The 23600-nt window shown below is 41.1% G+C and overlaps 1 protein-coding gene across 1 annotated transcript in view; it reads left to right on the forward strand.

Annotated features, from left to right (window-relative positions):
• Positions 1-23600, forward strand: part of LOC111869208 (Down syndrome cell adhesion molecule-like protein Dscam2) — a 56951-nt gene that overhangs the window by 31477 nt on the left and 1874 nt on the right. The window contains exons 6-14 of the mRNA XM_033753375.1: positions 1461-1605; positions 2214-2365; positions 7067-7177; positions 9502-9663; positions 12097-12375; positions 17616-17735; positions 18320-18496; positions 19263-19410; positions 21768-21916. Of these exons, the coding sequence (XP_033609266.1) occupies positions 1461-1605; positions 2214-2365; positions 7067-7177; positions 9502-9663; positions 12097-12375; positions 17616-17735; positions 18320-18496; positions 19263-19410; positions 21768-21916 (1443 nt within the window). The remainder of the gene's footprint in view (positions 1-1460; positions 1606-2213; positions 2366-7066; positions 7178-9501; positions 9664-12096; positions 12376-17615; positions 17736-18319; positions 18497-19262; positions 19411-21767; positions 21917-23600) is intronic.

The raw sequence follows: 23600 nt of genomic DNA on the forward strand, positions 1-23600 counted from the left end.
GAAGAAATCTGCGACCGAACCAGCTTCAGCAGGTGCAACAGACTGTTGTATTATACGTACAACTCGTTCATTGTAAAATAAAAAGTTTTGTCAGCCTGTCTAGTTGTCTGTAAGGGTAGAGTACACGATCTGTACATGTAGTGCATGCTATATAAATAAATAATAAAGTATTGTTGCGTAAGCGATAAAAATTATATATGTTCATTGTATAACGCAACAGGATGCAGTCCTTAAAAATAAAAATATTAAAATTAAAATTTTTAAGAATATTAAGATATTCTAATTGGAATTAAATTTGAGTTATATGTTAAAAGGTGTATATGTATTTCCTCCTTTTGCTCTGTGTTGTATTCCTTTTGTTTTGTGTTGCCAATATGCTTTCTTGTTTTTCTCGGGATTCTTCCTGTGGTCATGTGTTGTGGTCTTTCCTGCGGCCTGCACGAATGACTGTGTGCCAGTTGTTAGCAATACATTTCCAAACGGACTATATCTTGCATTGCAGCTGCACATCCTCAACTTCTGTACAAGTTCATCTACCAGACGATGCAGCCAGGACCTCCCGTGTCTCTCAAATGCATCGCGACTGGCAACCCAACGCCTCATATCACGTGGCATTTGGATGGCTTCCCACTGCCGCAAAGCGACAGGTAGCTACGAGCAGAGACTCCCGTTCTTTGAAACCTGAACTTCAGACGAAATGTTCCTTCCGAGGGACGTAACGCGGAGATACATGTGTCTGTCTGTCCGTCCGTCGTGAAACTGCACTCCGCGGTAATAACAGTATCAACATGGCGACAATGCGAATTTGTGAAAGTGGAGAGAAATTGGTGTCGCTCTATGAAGCATTGTTTGGTGATAGAACTACGAAATATATGCAACTTGTGGTCAATTTTGTTTCCTCTCGCTCCCACTTTGGAGCATAGGGCAGATTTTTGAGTTTCACTGATCATCTTTGCAGACGTAGGCCTCCTTGGACAGGTGATCAGCTCGTCGCAAGGCCTCTACCTAAACACAGAATAAACGCATACACATACCAAACATTCATACCTTGTGTGGGATAAAGTTTAATTGCGATAGCCAGTGAATGATTTCAACATGATGTCGAAACCTGTATAATGTCTTGTAAACACATATTCAGAGCCGGGATAACGCGATTGGCTGCGGGCTGGATTGCGGAGGGGTCGCAGTTCGAGTCCCTATAGGGACAAGATTTTTCTCTGGTCTGTATTTTTCTTCTCCGCGGGGTTGTTATTGGTCAGTATGTAACTCTTCATGGTGACGTCATCAGTCATGTAAACATCAGCAACGTTCAAGTTGAAGACGGCGGGATCTACCGGTGCACAGCGACCAATCGCGTAGGAGAGGTCNTATGTGTTGTGGTCTTTCCTGCGGCCTGCACGAATGACTGTGTGCCAGTTGTTAGCAATACATTTCCAAATGGACTATATCTTGCATTGCAGCTGCCCATCCTCAACTTCTGTACAAGTTCATCTACCAGACGATGCAGCCAGGACCTCCCGTGTCTCTCAAATGCATCGCGACTGGCAACCCAACGCCTCATATCACGTGGCATCTGGACGGCTTCCCGCTGCCGCAAAGCGACAGGTAGCTACGAGCAGAGACTCCCGTTCTTTGAAACCTGAACTTCAGACGAAATGTTCCTTCCGAGGGACGTAACGCGGAGATACGTATGTCTGTCTGTCCGTCCGTCGTGAAACTGCACTCCATTGAAAGCCTCACTGTCGTGGTAATAACAGTATCAACATGGCGACAATGCGAATTTGTGAAAGTGGGGAGAAATTGGTGTCGCTCTATGAAGAATTGTTTGGTGATAGAACTTCGAAATATATGCAACTTGTGGTCAATTTTGTTTTCTCTCGCTCCCACTTTGGAGCATAGGGCAGATTTTTGAGTTTCACTGATCATCTTTGCAGACGTAGGACTCCTTGGACAGGTGATCAGCTCGCCGCAAGGCCTCTACCTAAACACAGAATAAACGCATACACATACCAAACATCCATACCTTGTGTGGGATAAAGTTTAATAGCCAGTGAATGATTTCAACATGATGTCGAAACCCGTATAATGTCTTGTAAACACATATTCAGAGCCGGGATAACGCGATTGGCTACGGGCTGGATTGCGGAGGGGTCGCAGTTCGAGTCCCTATAGGGACAAGATTTTTCTCTGGTCTGTAGTTTTCTTCTCCGCAGGTTTGTTATTGGTCAGTATGTAACTCTTCATGGTGACGTCATCAGTCATGTAAACATCAGCAACGTTCAGGTTGAAGACGGCGGGATCTACCGGTGCACAGCGACCAATCGCGTAGGAGAGGTCAGCCACTCCGCGGATATGCGAGTCTATGGTGAGTACACAGCCTGAAGGCAGAGGCATCTCTGGAAGTAAAAGCCGGTTCTAGGCAACGGCTTAGCAAACACGTTCCCACGGAAATGGATACATATGTAACAATAGAGGTTCTGTTAGAAACGGTGCCGACAGTTGGAATGGAGTCGCCATTCAGAGAAGACTGGAATCCGACAGCAGAGCAATAGTCTTTGTTAGAAGCCGTTACAAGGCAAATGCTAGTGGCGACACTGTGGGCTGGGAAAGAGCGTGATTTTGTAAAGTGTGGAAATAGCGATAGTGCTATTGTTATTTGTAGTTACGACCTCCAAATGGTCAATAAATCCATTCACCAATCCAAACCCCGTTTACAAGTCGCTCTCCCGAGTCCAGTATCTTGGCCAGGATGGTTCTGACTACACACTTTCTTCGTGGCGCCGTCCTCCGTCTAGACTCCTAGAAGGACTGACTAGATGCTAGAAGCTTGCCCTTCTTTGTCTGGCAGACAGGTGGAGGTTCATACACAACCTGACTGGCGGGCGGAAACACGTGACCCCATTGTTGTTAAGGCATGCAGGTGCGGGAGGACTCCCGCATATCCATTGCCTGCCGTGTATTTGACATGCTCGGCGTCTCCGGAGCTAGCTACAAGTGTCATACGAACAGATATTTATTAATTTTAATCTTAATTGCAGCCGACCTCATAAGCCACGCGGTTTTAGACACGGAATGTCTTTACCCTCTCGAACATTGAGATCGTGGATTCGAATCCCAGTCATGGTATGAATATTTGTCTGCTGATCTTCTGTGTTCATGTTGTACTGTGTAGGCATAGGTCCCGTTCACAGAGTCCTTCCAGATGTTTAAACATTAATACATTCAGAATTCAATTCCAAATTGGAAGGGGCCGGGGGGCCCACCCACAAAACTGGAACAGTAAAGCAGCTGATAATTATGAGTTTCATAGTTGTTATGAATTATTAAAAACGGCTGATTGACACCGCATGGAAATGCATAACATAGACTGGAAATTAAGTAGTACTAATTATTCTTAAACATTATCAAAACACCATCAGTTGAAACACGACCTCTTTACTTGTTTATTTAATTAACGCTTCGACATGATTAATTCCCAGAGTTTTATCATAATTTGTGTAAAGAAAAAAAGGTAAAGCTATCCTGTAACAGACCATGGAGGCCCAGAGGGTTGTGAGACGTCGAGGCTCTCATAGAAGCAACTCACAGATGACGGTGACAGTGTCAGCCTTACTCACCGGCCGCCCTTTCTCCCCCAGGAAGATTCCTGGTACTCATTTCTCTTAGAGGCTGAGTCGACCCTAGGGCCACACTGCGGCTGGAAGGATTAGGTCAAGTCAAAAATCCAATTACCTCATCGGGATTCAAACCCGCTATCAGCTACACTACCGCGTGCCCCCACAGTAACCGGGCATTTTCGTAATCTGTTAGCTTCGGAGAAACGTGGACATTGCAAACAAGTTTCAACTGCAGAGCCAGATTGCTATTGTGGCTACGCGAGGATCCCAGTCTCTGGGGGCTACACCTAACGTGCAGTTGAACAAGAAGCTTCAGGCTGGGCAAGTCGCTTGGCTGTCATGTCTCATTCAGTTGGCTTTTCGATATGAGGAACTTCAAACTAAGCAGTGCTAAAGCCCATTGTTGAGCCCAGTAAGGTTTTGAGCGTCGTTTCGCTGATCTGGAATTTCTTTTTAGAAGACGGTCATGATACGCATACGAAACGGTTCATGCAGACTCTTAAAACCTTTCTCTTTTGTTATTCTTTTCGTTTGAAAGAATAATTTATTTTCAGTAACAGAAATATCCCCATGAAATTACCTGAAAATAATATTTTAAAATCATTTTATTAAAGGTCTTACATCCTGTCACGTGTTCGAGTGCCTATAGACGGGGTTTGGGTTGGTAATCTGATTTTTGATCACTTAGAGAACGTAATTACAAATAACTACGACAGTCGCACTGAGTTACACACTCCAAAGTTTGCTGTAGATACTGCACACTTAAAGTGTTCTCAGTCTTCACTAGCCGTTGCTTAGTAGCGGCTTAAACGGTGGACGTTTCTCTTCTTTTGGATTTCCGAATTGCCCCCGGCCTCAGCTACTAGCTTCTCACTTCTCACAATTGTAACCTCAACTGACTTAACCAGAGTCAGAGTCACTTTACGACTGGCGGTTTGCCTTGGCGCCAAGCCCCTTGAGGCGCACGACCAGCCACTTTTCTTCAAATGAACTCTTGCGTTAGAGCCCCTATGTAACATCCTCTCTAACCAGAGGATGAGCCTGTCGTTTGCAATTGCTGTTGGTCCCCGGCAGCGCAGTCGTTATCGGGTACGAGTCCCGCGGGACTCATGACCATATTTTACTCTCTGAGATTCCAGAATTCTCCAAACTGGAGGACCAAGTCCCCATATTTGTATCTTCCAGGAACAGGGTGGCGCAATCGAACTACTAGTCCCCGTTATCTAGCCCTGGCACGGACTCAGAAAATCTCTTCCATTGTTGCATTTTCTTTTGTTTCCGTGGAAACAAAGTGTGCACAGTGCCGTTTCCCAGCAACGGCTGTTTTACTGTCGTCTGTATACACAGCTGTTACTTGGCAATGGGTGTACATGTGACAGTATATACTATACAGGGTGTATCACAACTCAATGGAACGGACTTGTCATGTAGAGAGAAGAAAACAAGTATATGAGAACATGGGTCAGGAAATGCATATAGTTACAGAGTAGTAATTGTGTCTGCACGCCACTGAAAAGAATTGGCGACATGAATGCTTTCTCTCGGTTGGTCCGCCTTTCACTGGGAGGACAGCTCTATGATTATCATGACGTCACCTGTGATTACCTCCTGATAAAGTTTCCTCTACCAGTTCTTTTCAGTGGCGTGCAGACACAATTACTACTCTGTAACTATATGCATTTTCGGACCCATGTTGTCGTAAACTTGTTTTCTTCTCTCTACATGAGAAGTCCGTTCCGTTGAGTTGTGATACACCCTGTATAAGCTCCAACTTAGCAAACAGGATGCTAAAAAAAATAAAATGTAATAAACTATAAATACGCCATATAGTCTCATAGCTGACCGATATTTCTGACGAATTACGTTCCTCCGAAACGTCGGTGAAACTTCTACCAGACGACAGGGATGTAACTGTTACGTCCGATTACAGTTATGGCAACTGTAACTGGATACTGTACATGTCTCGAAGAGTGAAGGAATTCGCTTCACACTCCAGAGGGCAATTTGAGTGTTACGGCCGATTTTACAGGGGAATTTGGGTATTGTTAACGGTTGGCCCTGGCACTACACTTGCGCATGATTGGGCGATATCGTGATCCGTGTGGGGCAGTTGAGCGCGCTGCTCGTCAGTCACTGCTAATTGAAATGATCTGCTATTTCAACTGTCCAGTGAAGAGGGCGAAACATTACAGCAATGTTCATGCCAGATCGATACGTGACGAACATGACGCTTGTAACATTACATCTGTACATTCTGTGCTTCAGGTTGCATGTAGGAGGCGGAGGTGTGAGCTGAGCCCTTCTTGAGAAGCCACCAGTTGCGCAGCTACTAAAGAATTTCGCAACATTTTGTAGAACCCGTTGGTTCCTTACCCCTACCCTGAGCCGCAGCAATCCAATCCATACCACCCCACACTCTGCATTTTAATATTAACCACCCACCTACGCCTTGATCTTCCTAGTGATCTCTTTCAATCTGGCTTTCTCACCAGTTTATTATACGCATTCATCTCCTCCCCATTCGTGCTACATGCCCTGCCCATCTCATCGTCCTTGACTTGAGCATTCTAATTATACCTGAAGAAGAGTACAAGTTATGAAGCTCCTCATTGTGCAGTTTTCTCCAACCTCCTGTCACTTCATCCCTCTCCTCAACACCCTCAGTCTGTGTTCCTCACGCCCATACAGAACCACAGGCAGAAGTATAGTTCTGTTAGAATATTTACTGATCTTGTTTTGTGCTGAGTTCTGGAATGCTATTTCCTTATGATGTGCTTTGCCTGTTAGCCATGTTAGGTAGATCCCTTGTACCGCGGCATGGCGCGTCCTCAGATATGGAGGGTAACAGTCGCAGACAGCAGATAAGGGGTGGTCCTCCGGCTAAGGAATCAAGAGTGGGAATAACTGCTTATTGTAAAGACACATTCGATTAGAAATATTACACAGGTCCTCGAACTTGGACTTAACATGTCCGCAGAGCTGTTCCCTAGTAATGGCTGTTGTACTGTTTACGCAGCTGTTACTTGGCAATGGTTCTACGGCTCACAATATTGTAAAAGTAACTTCAAAACATTTTATATGTATTTTACTTACTTACTTGTGGAGCTGAGCCCTTCTTGAGGAGAAGCCAAATGTGCAGCTACTCAAGAATTTCCCAACATTTTATGGAACCCGAAGTTTCATTACCGTGTTCACAAGAGCCCTCCACTGGTCCCTATCCTGAGCCAGATCAATCCAATTCATACCATCCCATCCTATCTCTCTAAGATCCATTTTAATATTGTCCACCCACCTACGTCTTGGTCTTCCCAGTGGTCTCTTTCCTTCTGGCTTTCCCACCAATATCCCATATGCATTCCTGTTATCCCCCATTCGTTTTATAAGTATTTTACACATTTAAGATGCAAAAGGGGCCGCAGTTGTATCTTCATCCTGCACATCTGTTGCAGGTCTTCCCTATATTCGGCCAATGCCCAATATGTCGGCTGTGGCTGGAGAACGTCTGTACGTGGCTTGCCCTGTTGCCGGCTATCCTATAGAGTCCATCGTCTGGCAGAAAGGTAAGTTCAGTATTAGAGTTTATATCGCGTCATTCTAAATTATTTTCCAGGGTTACATGGTCTACAAACGGAAACACTGACAATAGTTCAGAATCACCATGAAGTTTTCCCATTTGGCGGCGCTTTATTGTCTGAATCTGTTCTTGTACTGTAATAGTTTTGCCTCTGGTCATAAAGACGTCTTGTTCTCAATGTGTTCTTTGTTGTATATAATATGTCGTTTGTGTTTCTGTTAATTCCTGAAACATATCTTGAGAATCCTGACCATGAAGGGAAACCTAATCAGGATCTTCTCAGATATTAACTTGACGAGGAACCACAAATTAGTGTGAGGCAGGGTCAGTAAAGAGATCGCAAATGGATATAAAACATGAAACACGTGATATTCGAACCCGAAAAAAACATATTTCTCGACATAACCTGCACCAACATACACTTGTCCCATCGCTTTACCAGTGCGTCGAAACCTGCAGCACAGAAGTCTTTTGACTGTTCTCAGCAACTTCTGCACCTGGTCGGACATCATCTGCGACTGCCGAACGGCCTTGAGAGAATTTCTCGGCCCAGTTATAAGCAGCTTTATGCGGCAAACACTTCCCAACGTAAGCAGGAAATATTTCTGTATGTTTGTCTTTGCGTTGAGCCCTTTCGCTCACAAAAATACAAATATATGAGTATACACCTCATGCACGATTGCCATTTTGACTACTGAAACCAACCTCTGAACATGCGCATACGCGTCTGTTACCTAGACCGTCATGAAGCTGCACTTTGCTGCTACCTAGTGACACACATAGAAAACCTATTACAACCATTACAGCTGTTTTACTTGCGTTTGTGACCTATCTACTGACTCTCCCTCTTATGATCTGCCAAATAATTTAGAACTGAATTTTTAAATCACCTTTCTTCAAACATAAACGAAATAGTCGCATTACTGGTCTTAGTTAGGAAGTGTTCCCGTCAGTTTTATGTACGTTTCTGTTACTGTGCTCTGCAGTTCTCTCTCTCTACTCGTATTTATTGTGTTGGGAAAATGGGCTTCTTACGTTTGTGCTGAGCATATGACTCTCTAAGGGTCTTGTGTTGTGCTCCATTAAGGAAGATCTTTTATCTCGCGGAGTAAGTCCATTGTTCCTGTGGCCTTTGTCTTGCCCATGCTTGTTCTTCAAATTAGTACGCTAATGGTTCACTTCGGAATCAGCAAGATATCTGAATGGTAGGGAAAGCGGCTTATACTTACGGTTCTGAGTTTATGCATGATAATAGGATTAAATTCAGTCTAATTGCGTTTTTAAAAACGTATATTAAATATAAATATTTTAGTAATACCGCAACTCACTACTACACTTCATGCATTTCTGCGTCACTGTTCTCCAGAGTTCAGTTTGACACTTACGGCACTGTAATACTTCACTTATTTTTGGAAGTGTAAACTAATTTTAAAAGTATGCTTCGGTTAGTTTATAGAAAGTCAAACCTGTAAGTATAATACGTCGCTCCATCTTACTAAGACTGAACCGTCAGAGTTATCAGATACATTGGCCTGCTCTTGACTGCTTGCACTTACACGATCTGCGTTGAGGCCTGAGCTACTGCCTTAAGCGAAGTCACATTTTCAATTTCTGAGTTAGTACCCGGCCACAAAAGAAGTCCGTGCCGTTATTTAAGCCTTTTTTTCCTCTCCTCTTGCTCCAACTTTGGAGCACAGGGCTGATTTCTTAGTTTCCTGATCAGTTTACAGACGGTAGGGCTCCTTGGGCGGATGTTCAGTCCGTCGCAAGGCATCTACCTAAACACAGGAAAACACAAACACGTACACACACCAAATTCCATGCCTTACGCGCCGGCCGCCATTTACCCCCAGGAAGATTGCTGGTACTCATTTCTGTTAAGAGGCTGAGTCTACCCCAGGGTCATATTACGGCTGGAAGGATTAGGTAAATTGAGAAAATCCACCTCATTGGAATTCGAACCCGCGACCTTCCGGCTTCTAGCATAGTGCCTCAGTCAACTACGACCGACGTTGTATGGCTTTTTAAACACGGTAATGAACATAGGCTTTTTAACTGCCTGTGAATTTCTGGCCTAACAGTGAATTTTAAATTCTTAAAATTTTCATCCATGGATTTGGAATCATCCAAATCTCTTAAGATCATTGTGCTTAAAGTGGCAATTCAAGATGGAAGTTTATTGATTTCGTAAGAATGAAATGTGCATCTAGAAACTTTACAATCTTACCATCTGTGCTTGAATTTTGTGTTTTCTGAAAGATCGGCTCTTTGCAATGGCAAGTAATTCTGTGATTGAAACATTGATTTCAGATGGACGGCGTCTTCCCCTGAACAGGCGGCAACACATATTCCCAAATGGCACACTGTTACTGGAGAACGTGCAGGGCGACCCTGACCGTGGTATATACCGGTGTACTGCGTCCAACAAGCAGGGCCGCACGGCCACGCAGACACTTCCTCTCAATGTCATAGGTAGGGCACGCCATCTTGTCTCCTCCTTCTAATAACAAGGAAGCTAAGCAGTGTCGCCCAGTTCTGACTTAGTGTTAGACGTAATTAGGCGTATTTCGCCAGAACATTATGCATTCGGGACTATTCATTATACCTAACTTGGGATCAGAATCATCATTCAAATACGGTAACGTTAAACTAACGAATAATTATCCTTATCGAGGACATTTCGAAACACTAGTACTGTTGCGTATACACCAGATGCTAGGTGATGACTCTAGGAAACTCCCGTAACATACACACCCGCAGCAGCAGGAGAACTGTCTATTTCCTTCTGTCCGCGGCGCGACCGTTGCTGTAAACACGCCTCTGCAGCAGTAGAGGTACTGTTGGAAAAGATGTTTTCTACTCGGTCTGGCCGAGGAGTTGTAAGGAAGACAACTGGGGCAACTAAGTAAGTTCTGTACGGGAGTCAGCTGAAAGGCAGCCTTTGGGAACACTAGGAGTTAGCTGTAACAGTTCAGTTGTGGGGTATTCTCCAGACGGTAAGGGCGTAAACGGAAAACATTGTTAAAATCCATTACCAAGAAACGATTAATGACGTCTCAGAAGAATTTATATGTGTGCTGTGGTTACAACGATATTTGGAGTGCGTGATTCAGTGAGACTCTTAAAATTACTTGTAGTTACGATCCGTAAAGCGATCAGTCCAATAACGAACCCAAATCCCGTCTGTAATCACTCAAAATCGTGACAGTTGGCATTAACATTGATAAATAACACGTATAAGCTCTTCAAGTTGTAAACATTGGCAATTTAGGGAAACAGCAGCAAAATAGTGTGTGTGAAAATATGTTTCCTGATGATGACTACAAAGAGCCGAAACATGTCGTAAAATACCACGTAAGTTTACACACGAATTGCGTTAATAGGTTGTTCACACACAATACGACGTTGAAATATAACATTCGTATTATTCATGTATTTGGAATATGATATGGATCCAGTATATTGTGGTGTATTTCCTCCATGTAGGAACGGTTGAGCCACAGAAACAGCCCTTTCTAGGTAATACACGCACGGATGCAACCAGCTTCTATATATCGGCCCGGTAAACATACTTCCACTCAGGCGCAATGACGTCACAGCCCAACAGTGCTTAGCTATCACGTGACTACTGTTTTCTGTATGGTCTGTGCTACGGAACAGCAGAACTGTGTTCTCTGACGTGTCTTTGCCGCGGCTATGTAATACGAGTCCGCTTGCAGCTAAGAATAGTCCAGAGACTTTTAGTGAATTCCGAGGTTCCATGGTGATCGAACAAGAAATGGCAAGAAAACGTCATAGTGATCTGAAGTACTGCCTTCTGTGTTGAGATCAGTTGCCAGGAGACGACTAGTGAAGCCGGAGAATCCTAGTGCGTGGGCAACGGTGAACTGTAATTGTGTAAACCAGCGATAACACTGCATTAAGTGTGATTAAGAGAGACAATGTAACCAAGGTGCTAATAAATCCAGTCATCCGAACTAGTACCCGTTATTTACGTCACACGTACCTCCCTACCCGTGACAATATGACGCTCATGCAGAAGACGGACGTATCGCAACACTGCAAATACTATATACGAAACTGCAGAGAGAATCGAAGTTTAGTCTTATGACAGACTTGCACCTTCAACGGTCAAGAGAGCAGTGACGGTTGACTTGAAACGAAATCTCAAAATCGTAGAGCATACCAAGCATAAGCTGCAGTATGGAAACGTTACAGGTATCATTGTCTCTGTTTCTGTCTGTCTGTCGTCAGCGTCGAGAGTCCATAGTGTCGTTGGTACGATTATTTGAGAGCGTGGAGCATTGCCTGTACTCACTGCGGTGAGAAAGTTTAGGGACATTCCTCTATTGTTATAGAAACGACCCATATGCCAGAATATCCTTTCCACTTTCACAGAATTCTCCTTAAAAGAGGCACCTTGAAAGAAATTAATCTCAACATTTTAGTGGAAAGTTCTTCACAGTTGAAGTTGGATGTTTGAGAGACAGATTCAAATATAGATTTACAGGTTTATAGTAAACACTGCATGTCGTTGTGTGTGATATATGTGATTCAAGTAAGATGAAGAAAAAGATAAAAAAAAATTAGAAATCGGACTTCGAAAATTAAGGAGACTTAATTCCAAATTAATACATAACTTTCCTGTCAAGAAAGAATTACCATAACATTATCACACATGTGTTATGTATTTGTTAGTTAAAGGATCACTTGTTTTTTATTATATTACATCCAATCAAATATCAGCTTACCTTTCATCTCAGTTTTGTTGTTCATCTGCTAAAGCTGATATTCAGAATTTTCGTGCATTTACCAAAGTACCACATCAAAAGTGAGACGTGAATGGTGTAATTTTCACTGTACAATTTTCTTTGCAACAAGCGCTGCAAGTTCTTTGTGTTACAGCACCTCCGAAAATTTCCCCATTTGCTTTTCAAATGGATCTGCATCTCGGAAATCGCGCTGGTGTGCAATGTCTTGTCACAAACGGAGACCTGCCCCTGACCATTGAATGGAGGAAAGATGGCGGACCTGTTGACATGGATGTGAGCGTGCAGCAGCTGGGAGAATTCACCAGTTCGCTGAGCATTGACAGTCTGAGGCCTCATCATGCTGGAAACTACACGTGCCTGGCTACGAACTCAGCTGCCCAGGCATCTCATTCCTCCAGGCTCCTGGTGAACGGTAATCAGCCGCAAACATCGTCCAGTCGCCCCCAAACCCCAGCTCTCTCTTTCAGTCGTTTGCTCCCTCGGCTGGACGATGGGTGCTGGCTCTGCAACATGGCCATCAGATTTTCAAACCCCGCTGTCTTCTTCCAGTTCCTCCTAGGATAGGTCCGTTCACGTTTGGCGAACTTATCGAGGGCGTTCGCACGCAGGTACAGTGCGTGATCCAAGCGGGAGACCCACCTCTGACACTTCGCTGGCTCAAGGACGGCGTTACGCTCCCGCCCGAGTTAGGGATTCAGGTGATGCAAGACGACTTCTCTAGCACGCTCGCCATCCCGCGCGTGAGCCGAGCGCACGCGGGAAACTACACGTGCATTGCCGGGAACCCAGCCAAGACAGCCAGTGTCACGGCGCAGCTGGTTGTCAGTGGTAACGTAACGAGAGGACTGAACTGGCTGCGTGTCGCACCTCACAACTCACCGCACACTGGCACTCGGCACCGGCGTCACGTTGAGTCACGTTATGACATTCACGTTGCGTCACTCCCACGCTACACAGCAGTACAGACTACCAGATTTTGTTATCCTCATTTCTTGGCCACTGACTGGCCCATTGTACCAGCCTTGGATGATAGATGAAGGTGAATGTGGAACAGTCGGTGGATTGAGAATTGGCAGGGGAAACCGAAGTACTCGCAGAATATGTGCCCCAATACCACTTTGTCCACCACAAATCCCACATGATCCGACTTTAGCTCGAACCCGGTCTGTCGCGGTGGGAAGCCGGCTACTAACCGCCTGATCTATGGCATGGCCTTCGTTAATCCCAAGTAAATATATCTGCAAATAACCAATGGCCACTTCTCTGCCCAACTGTTTCCAATTCGCTGTATATGAATTGAATTACCTTATTTTTATTTTATGCTAAATAACAATTGCAGTCTGTGCGTAATCGTTACAAAAACTCTGAATCCAAAACCAGTCATACAGAACTTCATAAGATAACACAACTGACATCATCAGCAATAAAATGCATGTCAGTAAGCGGTCTTCAGCATCTACACGTGCCTCCTTTGGTTCCTCGCCAGGACACAGCTAATCTTATTCATGCTTCCATGTGTTTTTTAAGTCCTTTGAAATAGGCCATGACCACTTCCTCTCTCATCCACTTCAGTTCAATACATTTTGTATCTCTCAGCTCAGATACCACTCGGTAGCTACTGCAGTAGCTCAGTAATAAACAAACATACTTCTTCTGTAGTTCAGTTGTGTTTCTGAAATTTTTCCACTCCTGTTTTTGTTTAAAAGACATGACGTTTCGGAGACTGGATTCTGTCTCCATCTTCAGGTGGGACCTACTCAGTTGGACTCAATCAATAGAGCTAGTCCCTGTCTCCAGACGTAAGATAGAACCTGAAGATAGAGGCAGAATCCAGTCTTCGAAACGTACGTTTTAAATAAGAACAGGACGGTAAATAGTGACGAGAAGCACAATAACTGTATTAATACACAACCTTCACGAACTTTTATGTCGTACTCCTCTATAGTCGATATTTGTTAAGAGAGAAGTTGCATGTGGGACAATGTAACATGTATGAAAACGTAAGGAGACTGCACCTTGTGTGATGTAACGGAATGCACCATAACGTGACGTAACATAACGGAACGTACCGGAACTCGCTTGGCTGCACTTGTGGGTTGATGTCCGCACCACTGCACCGGACCGTACGTGTGGGACACAAATCCTACCAGCCCATCCAGCAGATCCTCGAACTCGCGAGCACTAACCAATAGCACCGCTTGATGGCTTTGGACATGCACATGACCATGCTGCCCCAGATCGACATCCTCTCTAGCTCCAGAGACTCAGATGCCCTCCTGAGAGAGTCGTCTTTAAAATTGAATTCATTGCAAACATGTTGTGCCGTGTCTTAAATCCTTATTTACCGAAATTATGAGAATAGTTAACTGGAGGAACTCTTATAGAACGTCATCCTGCATATTAGAATGGAAATTATGAACTTGCACCTGTTTCAGATCCTGGATGTATAAGTAGAATTCTGCATCCAATTCGTAACTAAGTTTTAAAGACCACAAAATGCTTCAGTACTCCTAAGATCAAATTTAGTTCTAAATACGAAACATTTCAAATATTACTTCAGTCATATTTTTAAAAATGAATGTCTTAGTTACAAATTGGCATTAAGACCTGTTACATATGCCAGTTCTGTTCCGGGACCAGATCTTTATGTTTTCTGCCACTCAGAAACTGTGTACTCCTGATGTCTAGCTTGGATGAACAGAGATCTGGGGCACTGAAACTGGTTACTTCACTTTCACTCTTTCACTCTAACTGTCTCTCTTGCTTTCCACTTTCACGTGAAATCCAAAACTGCCCCAGCTCAGTTGCACGGTAGTCCATGGTGTTGGCACAGTCAGAGTGGGAGGAGGTCTGCCCCATAGTTGACTGTGTCGCTTCTATGTGATGGTTGCAGTAGTCTGTAGTTGTGTGCCTGCTTTACATGATACAATATGCAACAGCACACTTGCAATTTTACATTGTTTTTGTTTAATTAGATCATCCCACATTGCTCAGTCTTCGGGCTGCTAGTTGCAGTATGCAGCGCACATTGTCATACTATTTTACTTCATGATGGCATTAATCACAGGAATCCCTTCTTGTACAAACCATTCATTGTACTGCTTACTAGATACAGTTTTGCAACTTGTGAGGTTGGCAGTACTGCAAAATTGTATATTTGGCCAACTTTCCTTGATGTTTGTGTTGTTATTGTTGGCAGGGAAAAATTCAGTCTTAAAAGAAAAGTAGCCGCTTACATTTACACATGCAAAAGCAGAAAAACTGAAGTCCATACAATTTTATTTCATCGTATATTCATGAACTACAAAAATATTGTCTGGAGTACAACATGAACATAAACGTTTATAAAATTAAACATATAATTCTTAGTATGTTCTCCGTAGCACATTATATTAATTATCATTTCCAGTTGCAATACACACTGTAACACAAATACATCTTTATCTTAATGATAGCAGTGAATATTAAAGGCCTGTATATATTGCTTTCCCATGTGAATTAAATAAATTATATATATGAATTAAAATTTTATAGCACAATCTCATTCCTGTTTACAGGCATATTATTTCAATACTGTATCAGATATTCATAAAATATTTAGTTATATTAATTAGAAATATATATGAATGACAGAAATATATAATCTTACATAAGCAGGTTCTGTATATACACACACAAATGTATGTTGGCAAGTCAGAAATAAGAGGCAATTTTATTTTAAGTTTTGACAAAGTAATAGCACAGTTATTAATATATCATGTTTCTTCTGTGTAATCATTCTCACATTCGGTGTATTTGGTCCATTAGTAAAAAAGTATGCTCACTGGGTTAGAGTAAAGTATTTTCAGTTGTGCTTTGCTGCTTATTTCCTTGACTGGCACTTACTTCAGGTGCAGTTTCTTCAACTGTGATTCTTCAGTTGACTTCCAAATGCTGACTGTTCTTCCCTTTAACCTCATCACATATTACAAGGGTAAGTCAATAAGTACGTTACAAATTGATATAGAACTTAAATAAGAGTACTGATTTGAAAAATGCTTTTATTTCTTAACATAATCCCCCTGTACACTGAGGCACTTGTCCCACCCATCCTTTTACAAGCCCCTGAAAACCAGCAGCATAAAATTCTTTGGGCTGCTGTCAGAACCAGGGGTGTTGGTCTTACATAACAACGCGTGTCACCATACTGCCTACAAGACAAATGAGACACTGCAAAATTTCAAGTGGGAAGTCTTCAAGCATCCTTTGTATAGCCCCGACCTTGCTCCAAGCGACTTCCATTTGTTCGGCCCTCTTAAACATCATCTTTCGGCTGAACATTTTCGCCACGATGAAGCTGTAGAAAGGGAAGTTACTGCCTGGTTCCGACAGCAGCCCAAAGAATTCTATGCTGCTGGTTTTCAGGGGCTTGTGAAAGGATGGGTGGGGAAAGTGCCTCAATATACAGAGAGATTATGTTGAGAAATAAAAGCATTTTTCAAATCAGTACTCTTATTTGTTTAAGTTGTATATCCATTTGTAACTTAGTTATTGACTTACCCTCGTATTTTGTTTGGCCACAAGATCCACCTGTCATCGACATCACTGATTCACAATCCTTTGAATACTTTGTCCCATTCATTAGCTTTCTTTTGGCTCGTGTTGTTACAGTTTGGCTGAAGTGTCATCCTTTTATGAATTCCATTACTTTTCAGATTCTCTGTTGACAAAATGCAGATCATATAATTTGTTGCCAACTGTGTTAAACACTCCCAGTAACTACATATGTAAAGCAACTTTTGAAACGAAATGTTTACATGGTTATAACACATGTGTTGCAATTAAACAGCACATAATTCTATTGAGTAATATTGTAGTAATCTTGGGGACATAAGCCAGAGCAAGCAATGACACAAAGCAGCAGAAAGGCTGGTGAGGTAGAAGGGTGGAAGCTGGCAGCATCTTCACAGTAGGTCATGAGGGAGAGCACATTTTCCGATGTTATTCTGACAGAGGTTTAATGTACTGAAAACTGGAAGATGGTGTCATCTGAGGCATGGCTGGAAGCTGTGCCACTTTTTCTTTGCCTCTGGTGAATACATTGATCCGTGTTAGCCACGGAGAATTTGTATGTCAGGAAAAATGCAGTTAATAAGTTCAAGAGTTAATTTTGTTGTCAATAGATGCAGTGCTATTTTCTGTAAGGTATAAATGTAGTAAAATAGTAGTACAGTGATAGGATGAATGAGTTGTTTTAGTCCATCATCCCAATCTCTCTCTAGTATCTAAAGAGCATGTGAATTCTTGGCAGGTCTGCGAATTTAGGAGAAATTTCTTTGTGCCCCAAAGAGCCCTTAGGTAGGGCTGAGTTAGGTGTATGGGAATGTTGCAATAAAGATGTAGGAGTGATTCAGGCAAGGATGAGATCTGGGGAAAGGGAAACATCATCCTTGTCCCCCCCCCCAAATATTACTCACCATCAGAAAAAACAATGAAATCCCTCATCCATTTCAGTATTACCACCATCACTTGTAATGTAAACAAAAATTGCCTTTACTTTTGACTGTCTTGTACATAGAATGACAAATTAACAATGATGCCGAAACAACTGAGATCGGGCTCATAAAAAGATATTTGAAAACTCCTTTCTTAATTCAAGACCCCATGTTACAGTTCCACCACGCTGGGTGTTGGAGCCAAGGGATCGTAATGTCACAAGGGATGATTCAGTTATCTTCCATTGCCAGGCTGAAGGTTTCCCAACCCCAACTTTGACTTGGAGGAAAGTAATTGGTGAGAAGCCATTTATACCACATTTTTACTGCATACCTATGATATAGCTGGTCCTCTGGCAAATTCACAAAATCTTAAACCCAAACAAAAGTACTTAATGTTAGACCTCGCAGGGTGTCACACATTTAAATAAATTCACTGTAAGTGGTACTATTTTGAATTTAGGCAGACATTTGGAAAACCACATTCTAGTCCACTGTCAGGTTTATGCGAACAGTCCATGGATTCATACAAAATAAACATAACAAATGGGGGATCATGTGTTCAGAAAAAAATTTTCTGCTAGCTGGACTAGTTTCACTTTCATTTCACTAAATATTTTGACACCCTTTCACAGCCTCAAATATTTTGTTGCAGCTAATTATAACAAACCAATAAATAGTAATTAACTGTGGTATTTTGCTACATATTTCAGTCAGTCTACCAAGTGTGAAATTTTTATTAAAAATGCATAATACATGAATTTGAAGACATTGGTCTGCAATAGAACATGAGAATCCTATCTTTGTGATTAGGATCAGGCACTCATACATTAGGATTATTTAAGTCAAACAGCATGGATAATTCAGGTAATTTGGGTCCAGGAAGGCAGCCGAATGAATACCAGGATTTGTCGATCCATGGTAGAGGTGTACAGATTTTTCCAAATGGCACACTCCTGATACAACCTGTATTGCAAGAGCACCAAGGTCAGTATTTGTGTGAAGCCATCAATGGTGTTGGGGCAGGCCTCAGCGCAGTTGTCTCCTTGATTGTACATGGTAAGGATGCTACATGAAACAGTATTTTCAAAAGAAAGTGATTTTTGAAGTATTTTTCATAACTCTGTTCAGTAAGGCTTTTGTCACATAAGACCTTTTACATGACCTCTGTGTACTTTTTATGCTCATTGCAGGTATTTTAACATTGTTTTGCCATTCAAACTTTCTCAGTGATATTAAAATTTTGATTATTTACGATTTACTTCATAGTGGAAAGGGGAGGTGTCTGCCACCCGCTGCTCCCCTGCTATGTCAGATTCTGCACATTATTGCATGCATGCCCTTGTTTATGACATGTCCGTACTTTTTCCATTTTGTCACGCATCTTACGTGTTGACTTTAATTTTCAGTTACTCGCTTGATTTCATTAAGTGAACCTCATGTATTTTATTCACAGTTCTCTTAATTTTTAATAACTTGTAGACATTTCATCTTTTTTTGCCAGTGCATATATATCGTTTCACACCAGAATACTGCATATGTCAACCATCTGTTATGTGAGTGGAGAGTAAATTTCTAAATCTTTGAGATGAAGTGTCATTGCAATTGTGAAAGACATAAGAACGTTATTTTGTTTTTAAGGTGAAGACAAGATCTGTTCACCTCATATATGCTGTATTGTGTGTTTATATTTAAAATTAATTATAAATTAGTAAGTTGCATTAAATGTTTTTTATTATATATTTTCAGTCATTAATAGAATTTAGCTATTATTCTGTCTCTGGAAGTAAAATTTATGGAACTAATATCCATCCATCTTCTTCAGTTCCCCCTGAATTTGAAGTCAAGTCGGCTCAGTCTAGTGTCCGCCGAGGTTCGTCACAGACTTTACAGTGCCAAGCCATAGGAGACGGCCCCATGAGTATAGAGTGGCAACGTGAAGGCGTTCGGTTTCCCGCTCTTCTTCAGCCCAGGTAATTCCTGTCAGAACAGAAGCAACAACTTCTGAATTTGAAATTAAGTTCTGAATGGGAGAAATTATACTCTTATTAATTCACCATTAGTGCTAGTGGAGATTTATGCAGAATGTTATTTTCTAACTGATCTCTTTGGCCGACGATTTTACCTCCGTATATCTGAAATTACTTTCTTTTAAAGGACATTATTTCCTTTCATTATCAAATCATGTAGTAAACTGTGCTTAACATGCTCTCACAGAGGACATCACTGTGTGTGCAGAACATTTGCCTTAGCTACCATGGCATCAACATTGTCTCTGTCTGTGGTAAAACTACACCCCTTGTCAGTGGTGACAATCCACAGTAGAGTGAAAAAAATTGTAAGTCTCAAAAAGGTGGTCTGAGATACATAACATAAAAACTGTGGTGGCGTGGGATAAAGAAATGATGAGTCACTCTACATGTTAAATTCCAGTAATTCGCAGTGTGAAAGCAACATGCAGGCAGAAGGTTTGAAACTCTCTCTTAAATAAATTCTGTAAAGAAATTCCAATGCCAAATACAGTATCATTTAAATGGAAACATTTTGTTGCAAGTAAAAGTGCATCTGATTAAATATGCAAAAAGTCATTGTTCAAAAATAATAATAATATGTGTCATGGTGGATAGGCCCATTAACATTCACAGGGAATCAATTGATTTTATCATAATAAACTAAAGTTTACAATTACAATTAGGGTACACACATTTTTATGATGAATAAAAATACACAAACTAAATAATGTATTGTGCTTACCTCAAAACAGACATAGCATAAAATGTTGCATAAAATGGACAAATGTAACATTTTACCGTGCTTCTGATACTGAACTGAAATGGAAAATCTGTACATAAGCTTTCTTTCTCAGTTGCAAGAAACACCATTGTCAAGAATTTTTTTTATCTGCTATATGGCTGAATTTTTATCACCACACAGGTTTCCCCCAGTATTCTGCATATAATTCAATTTTTGTTGTCAATTTTGTCTCTCATTCTGGTGGAAGTCTTGTATGAGAGCAAGTGAGAAGAAAACTAAACGAAAATATTTAGGCCTACAAGAGCTGAAATGATGGAAGAATTTGGGAAATTACATACTGACACATTCTACAGTTTGGCAGAATCTTCAAATTGTGTATCTGTAATGTATATATAGTTGTTAAGTTTACACATACAGGATTCAACTTATGACAGTCACAATTTGTACTGGCATTCTAATATTATTACAAGTCAAATTCATGATAATAAATTTCAGACCTTTCCACTGCAGGGGAAGTCTAAATATTAGGTGACCAGAAATCAGTAAGTACGATATGAATGAATTGAATTTATTTGCATTCCATAAACCCTAAGCAGGTTAATACCTTTGGATATAGAACAAGTCAAAAGAATACCCACTGGTACAAGTAATTCTATCTTAAACTAATATAGCTTAATTGTACATTATTGTCTGTTTACATTGAGGTATTCGTCTGCAGAGTAGAAGGAATGAGCTTGCAGAGAATTCTTTAGCTCTGATTTTAAATGTTTAGTATCATTACTCAAGTTTCTGATACTTTGTGGGAGACTATTGTACACTTTTATGCGAGAAAAGTAGACTCCTTTTTGATATAGTGATAAGTTTGATGAAGATAGATGGAAGTTATATTTTTGTCTAGTATTCATGTTATGGATATTGGAATTTAATTCAAATTTATTTTTTTTGTACATAACAAATAAGAGAAGTGATAGTATATATTGTGATTGAAGAGGTAGAATTTTTAATTTCTTAAATAAATCTCTACATGAATCTCTACTTCTGTGTCCTGTAATGATTCTAATTATATCTTTTTGTATCTTAAAAATTTTTACACTATGTGAAGAGTTCCCCAGAATATTATCATGGATATCAAAAGGAGATGGAAATAATTTGGACACACAATATCAAAAAGTAAAGGACTGGTAGAAGTGATGCATTGGACTGATATTTTCAAAGGAGTAGAAGTGGAGGAAAACCAAGAAAAACTTGGCAGAGAACAATCAAGGTAGAAGCAGTAAGTAAAGACAAAGCATGGAATTGGTTTAGATATCAGCCAAGAACATGATCTGGGTTCTGTGTTCCTGCAAGAGAACTGGGAATGATAATGTTGACTGAATCATGAGTAGCTAAGATCATTTAAATATGTATCATGCATGTGAAACGAATCAACAGAAATTTTTAGCAGCACAATCTTGACTAGAGGGAGTGTATGGGAGATCAGTGCGTTACATAGTCAGTTGACAGGTGTAAAATTTGGGACTTTTTGAACCAAATTTGTAACTTCAAGAGGCAGACCTGATATGCCTTTTATTTGTAGATATGAGGTGAAGGGAACACCTGTGAAAGGCGGATATTTATCAGAACTACACATCACCGATACGGCAAAGTCGGACAGTGGAACATTCACTTGCATTGCCAAAAATCCATATGGAAGAGCAGAACGCATTGTCCATCTTCAGGTTCAAGGTATGGGTTTCAGAGAGAGGTTCATATACTGAAAACAATTCCAAACTACTTAGTCAAAAAATCATTCGTTTCTGTGCATAACAGTAGCTGTAGTTACAGGTTCCATTTGTTCATTTGCCCTCCTGTTTTCATGCGTTTAAATTTAAGTGTCTGACTGGTGAAATTCTATATAATTTAAAACAGTTCTTTCTAATGAGCACAGGGCATCGTGTCTGCACTTGAATATTTACATTTCACGGTGCACTGTGAGCAAACACATGAACTTCTCCGTGCTTTGTTAGAAAAGGTCTTCAGTTGGCACAGGCGATTTCCGTTTCTTTGTTTATTAATTCTTATTTACTTAACAGCCTTGTCCATAGCACAGATTACATAATCATGAATTATATAATCATTGCATTGATAGCGAATTGGACAGGATGTGGAAATAAGTGGTCATAGCTTAATGTGAGGTGCTGTCCCGTCATTTGCCTGGTAAGACTGAAGAGCACCAGGAAAAACCTCAGTCAGGACAGCCAATCTCCAAGCCAGTGCTTCAACCCAGCACCTCTCAAATATAAACCAGAAATACTTATCACTTTATTGCAACATACAGCCTTTCAATTTATTTTCAACCATACTGGGAAATACATAACAAAACATTTGTTTTAAGAAAAATGAAGTAAGGAGGCCAGTGGTTTAATTTCTAGATCTTTAGGCTATGCATTGGAAAGAAAAACAGAGCCATGATAGCTCAGTCAGTACAGTGACTAGTTAGGGCTGAATAACTCAGTTTTAGTTACTAGCAAGGAATTTATTATCACTCCCCTCCAGGAATCCAGAACATGCGGTAGGTACCAGAGCATCTTTCTCTTGGATTATGTCAAGAATTTGAAGCTGCCCACTAAACAGCAGTTTTGTCATCTAGAATGCATNGACTCCTGTACATGCCTTGTGGCATGGTACATACACAGAAGCTACTATTCCTTGCCTTGTCAAAACAGACCTTTGCATCATATTAAATTTAGCTTTAATTTAATCGTGTCTCTAAACTGATAAAATTATATTGTGCTGTTCTTCCACCCATTATTGTCTGTAGTGTTACCAACCTCATGATGGAATTTGTAAAACAGAAATAGCACGCGTTTCCTTTCCTGCCTGGCAGAACACTTTAAGATAATTTGCTTTTGTTTTTGTTTAAAAGCTAAGAATGAGTTAAGCTTGACTTTGCAAATAAATGGCAGTATTGACAGGGATGAAACTATTATGTATATGTATTATAACATGAAATAACACAAGTTCTTGTTAGGATGGAGATTTTATGCTCTGTTGCTGCTGACATGCCTGTTCCACCACTTGATGTGCACCAGATAAAAGTTTAAAATGGCAGTGTATACAGGAAATGAATCTTATTTTGCTGCCTTGTACATAATGGAGAATCATCCAATTGTCACGGAGAAGTGAGGATATTTCTGAATATAGTCATCTGTTGGAGAAGGCTCAGCAAAGGTTGCTCTGTGATTAACACCCTTGAGCAAGTGTTATTACATTATTTCTCTATTCTAGGATATGTTGTAGAAGATGTTTACATCTCTCTCATAGTGCTGCACTGTGATCACAACTCTTCTGAATGATGGGCCGTGGAGGCCCAGAAGGTTGTGAGATGTTGAGGCTCCACATTTTCTGGACAGTCTGTTCACAGATGGCT

Source organism: Cryptotermes secundus, unplaced genomic scaffold (assembly GCF_002891405.2).
Source record: "Cryptotermes secundus unplaced genomic scaffold, Csec_1.0 scaffold552, whole genome shotgun sequence".
NCBI classification, from domain to species: domain Eukaryota; kingdom Metazoa; phylum Arthropoda; class Insecta; order Blattodea; family Kalotermitidae; genus Cryptotermes; species Cryptotermes secundus.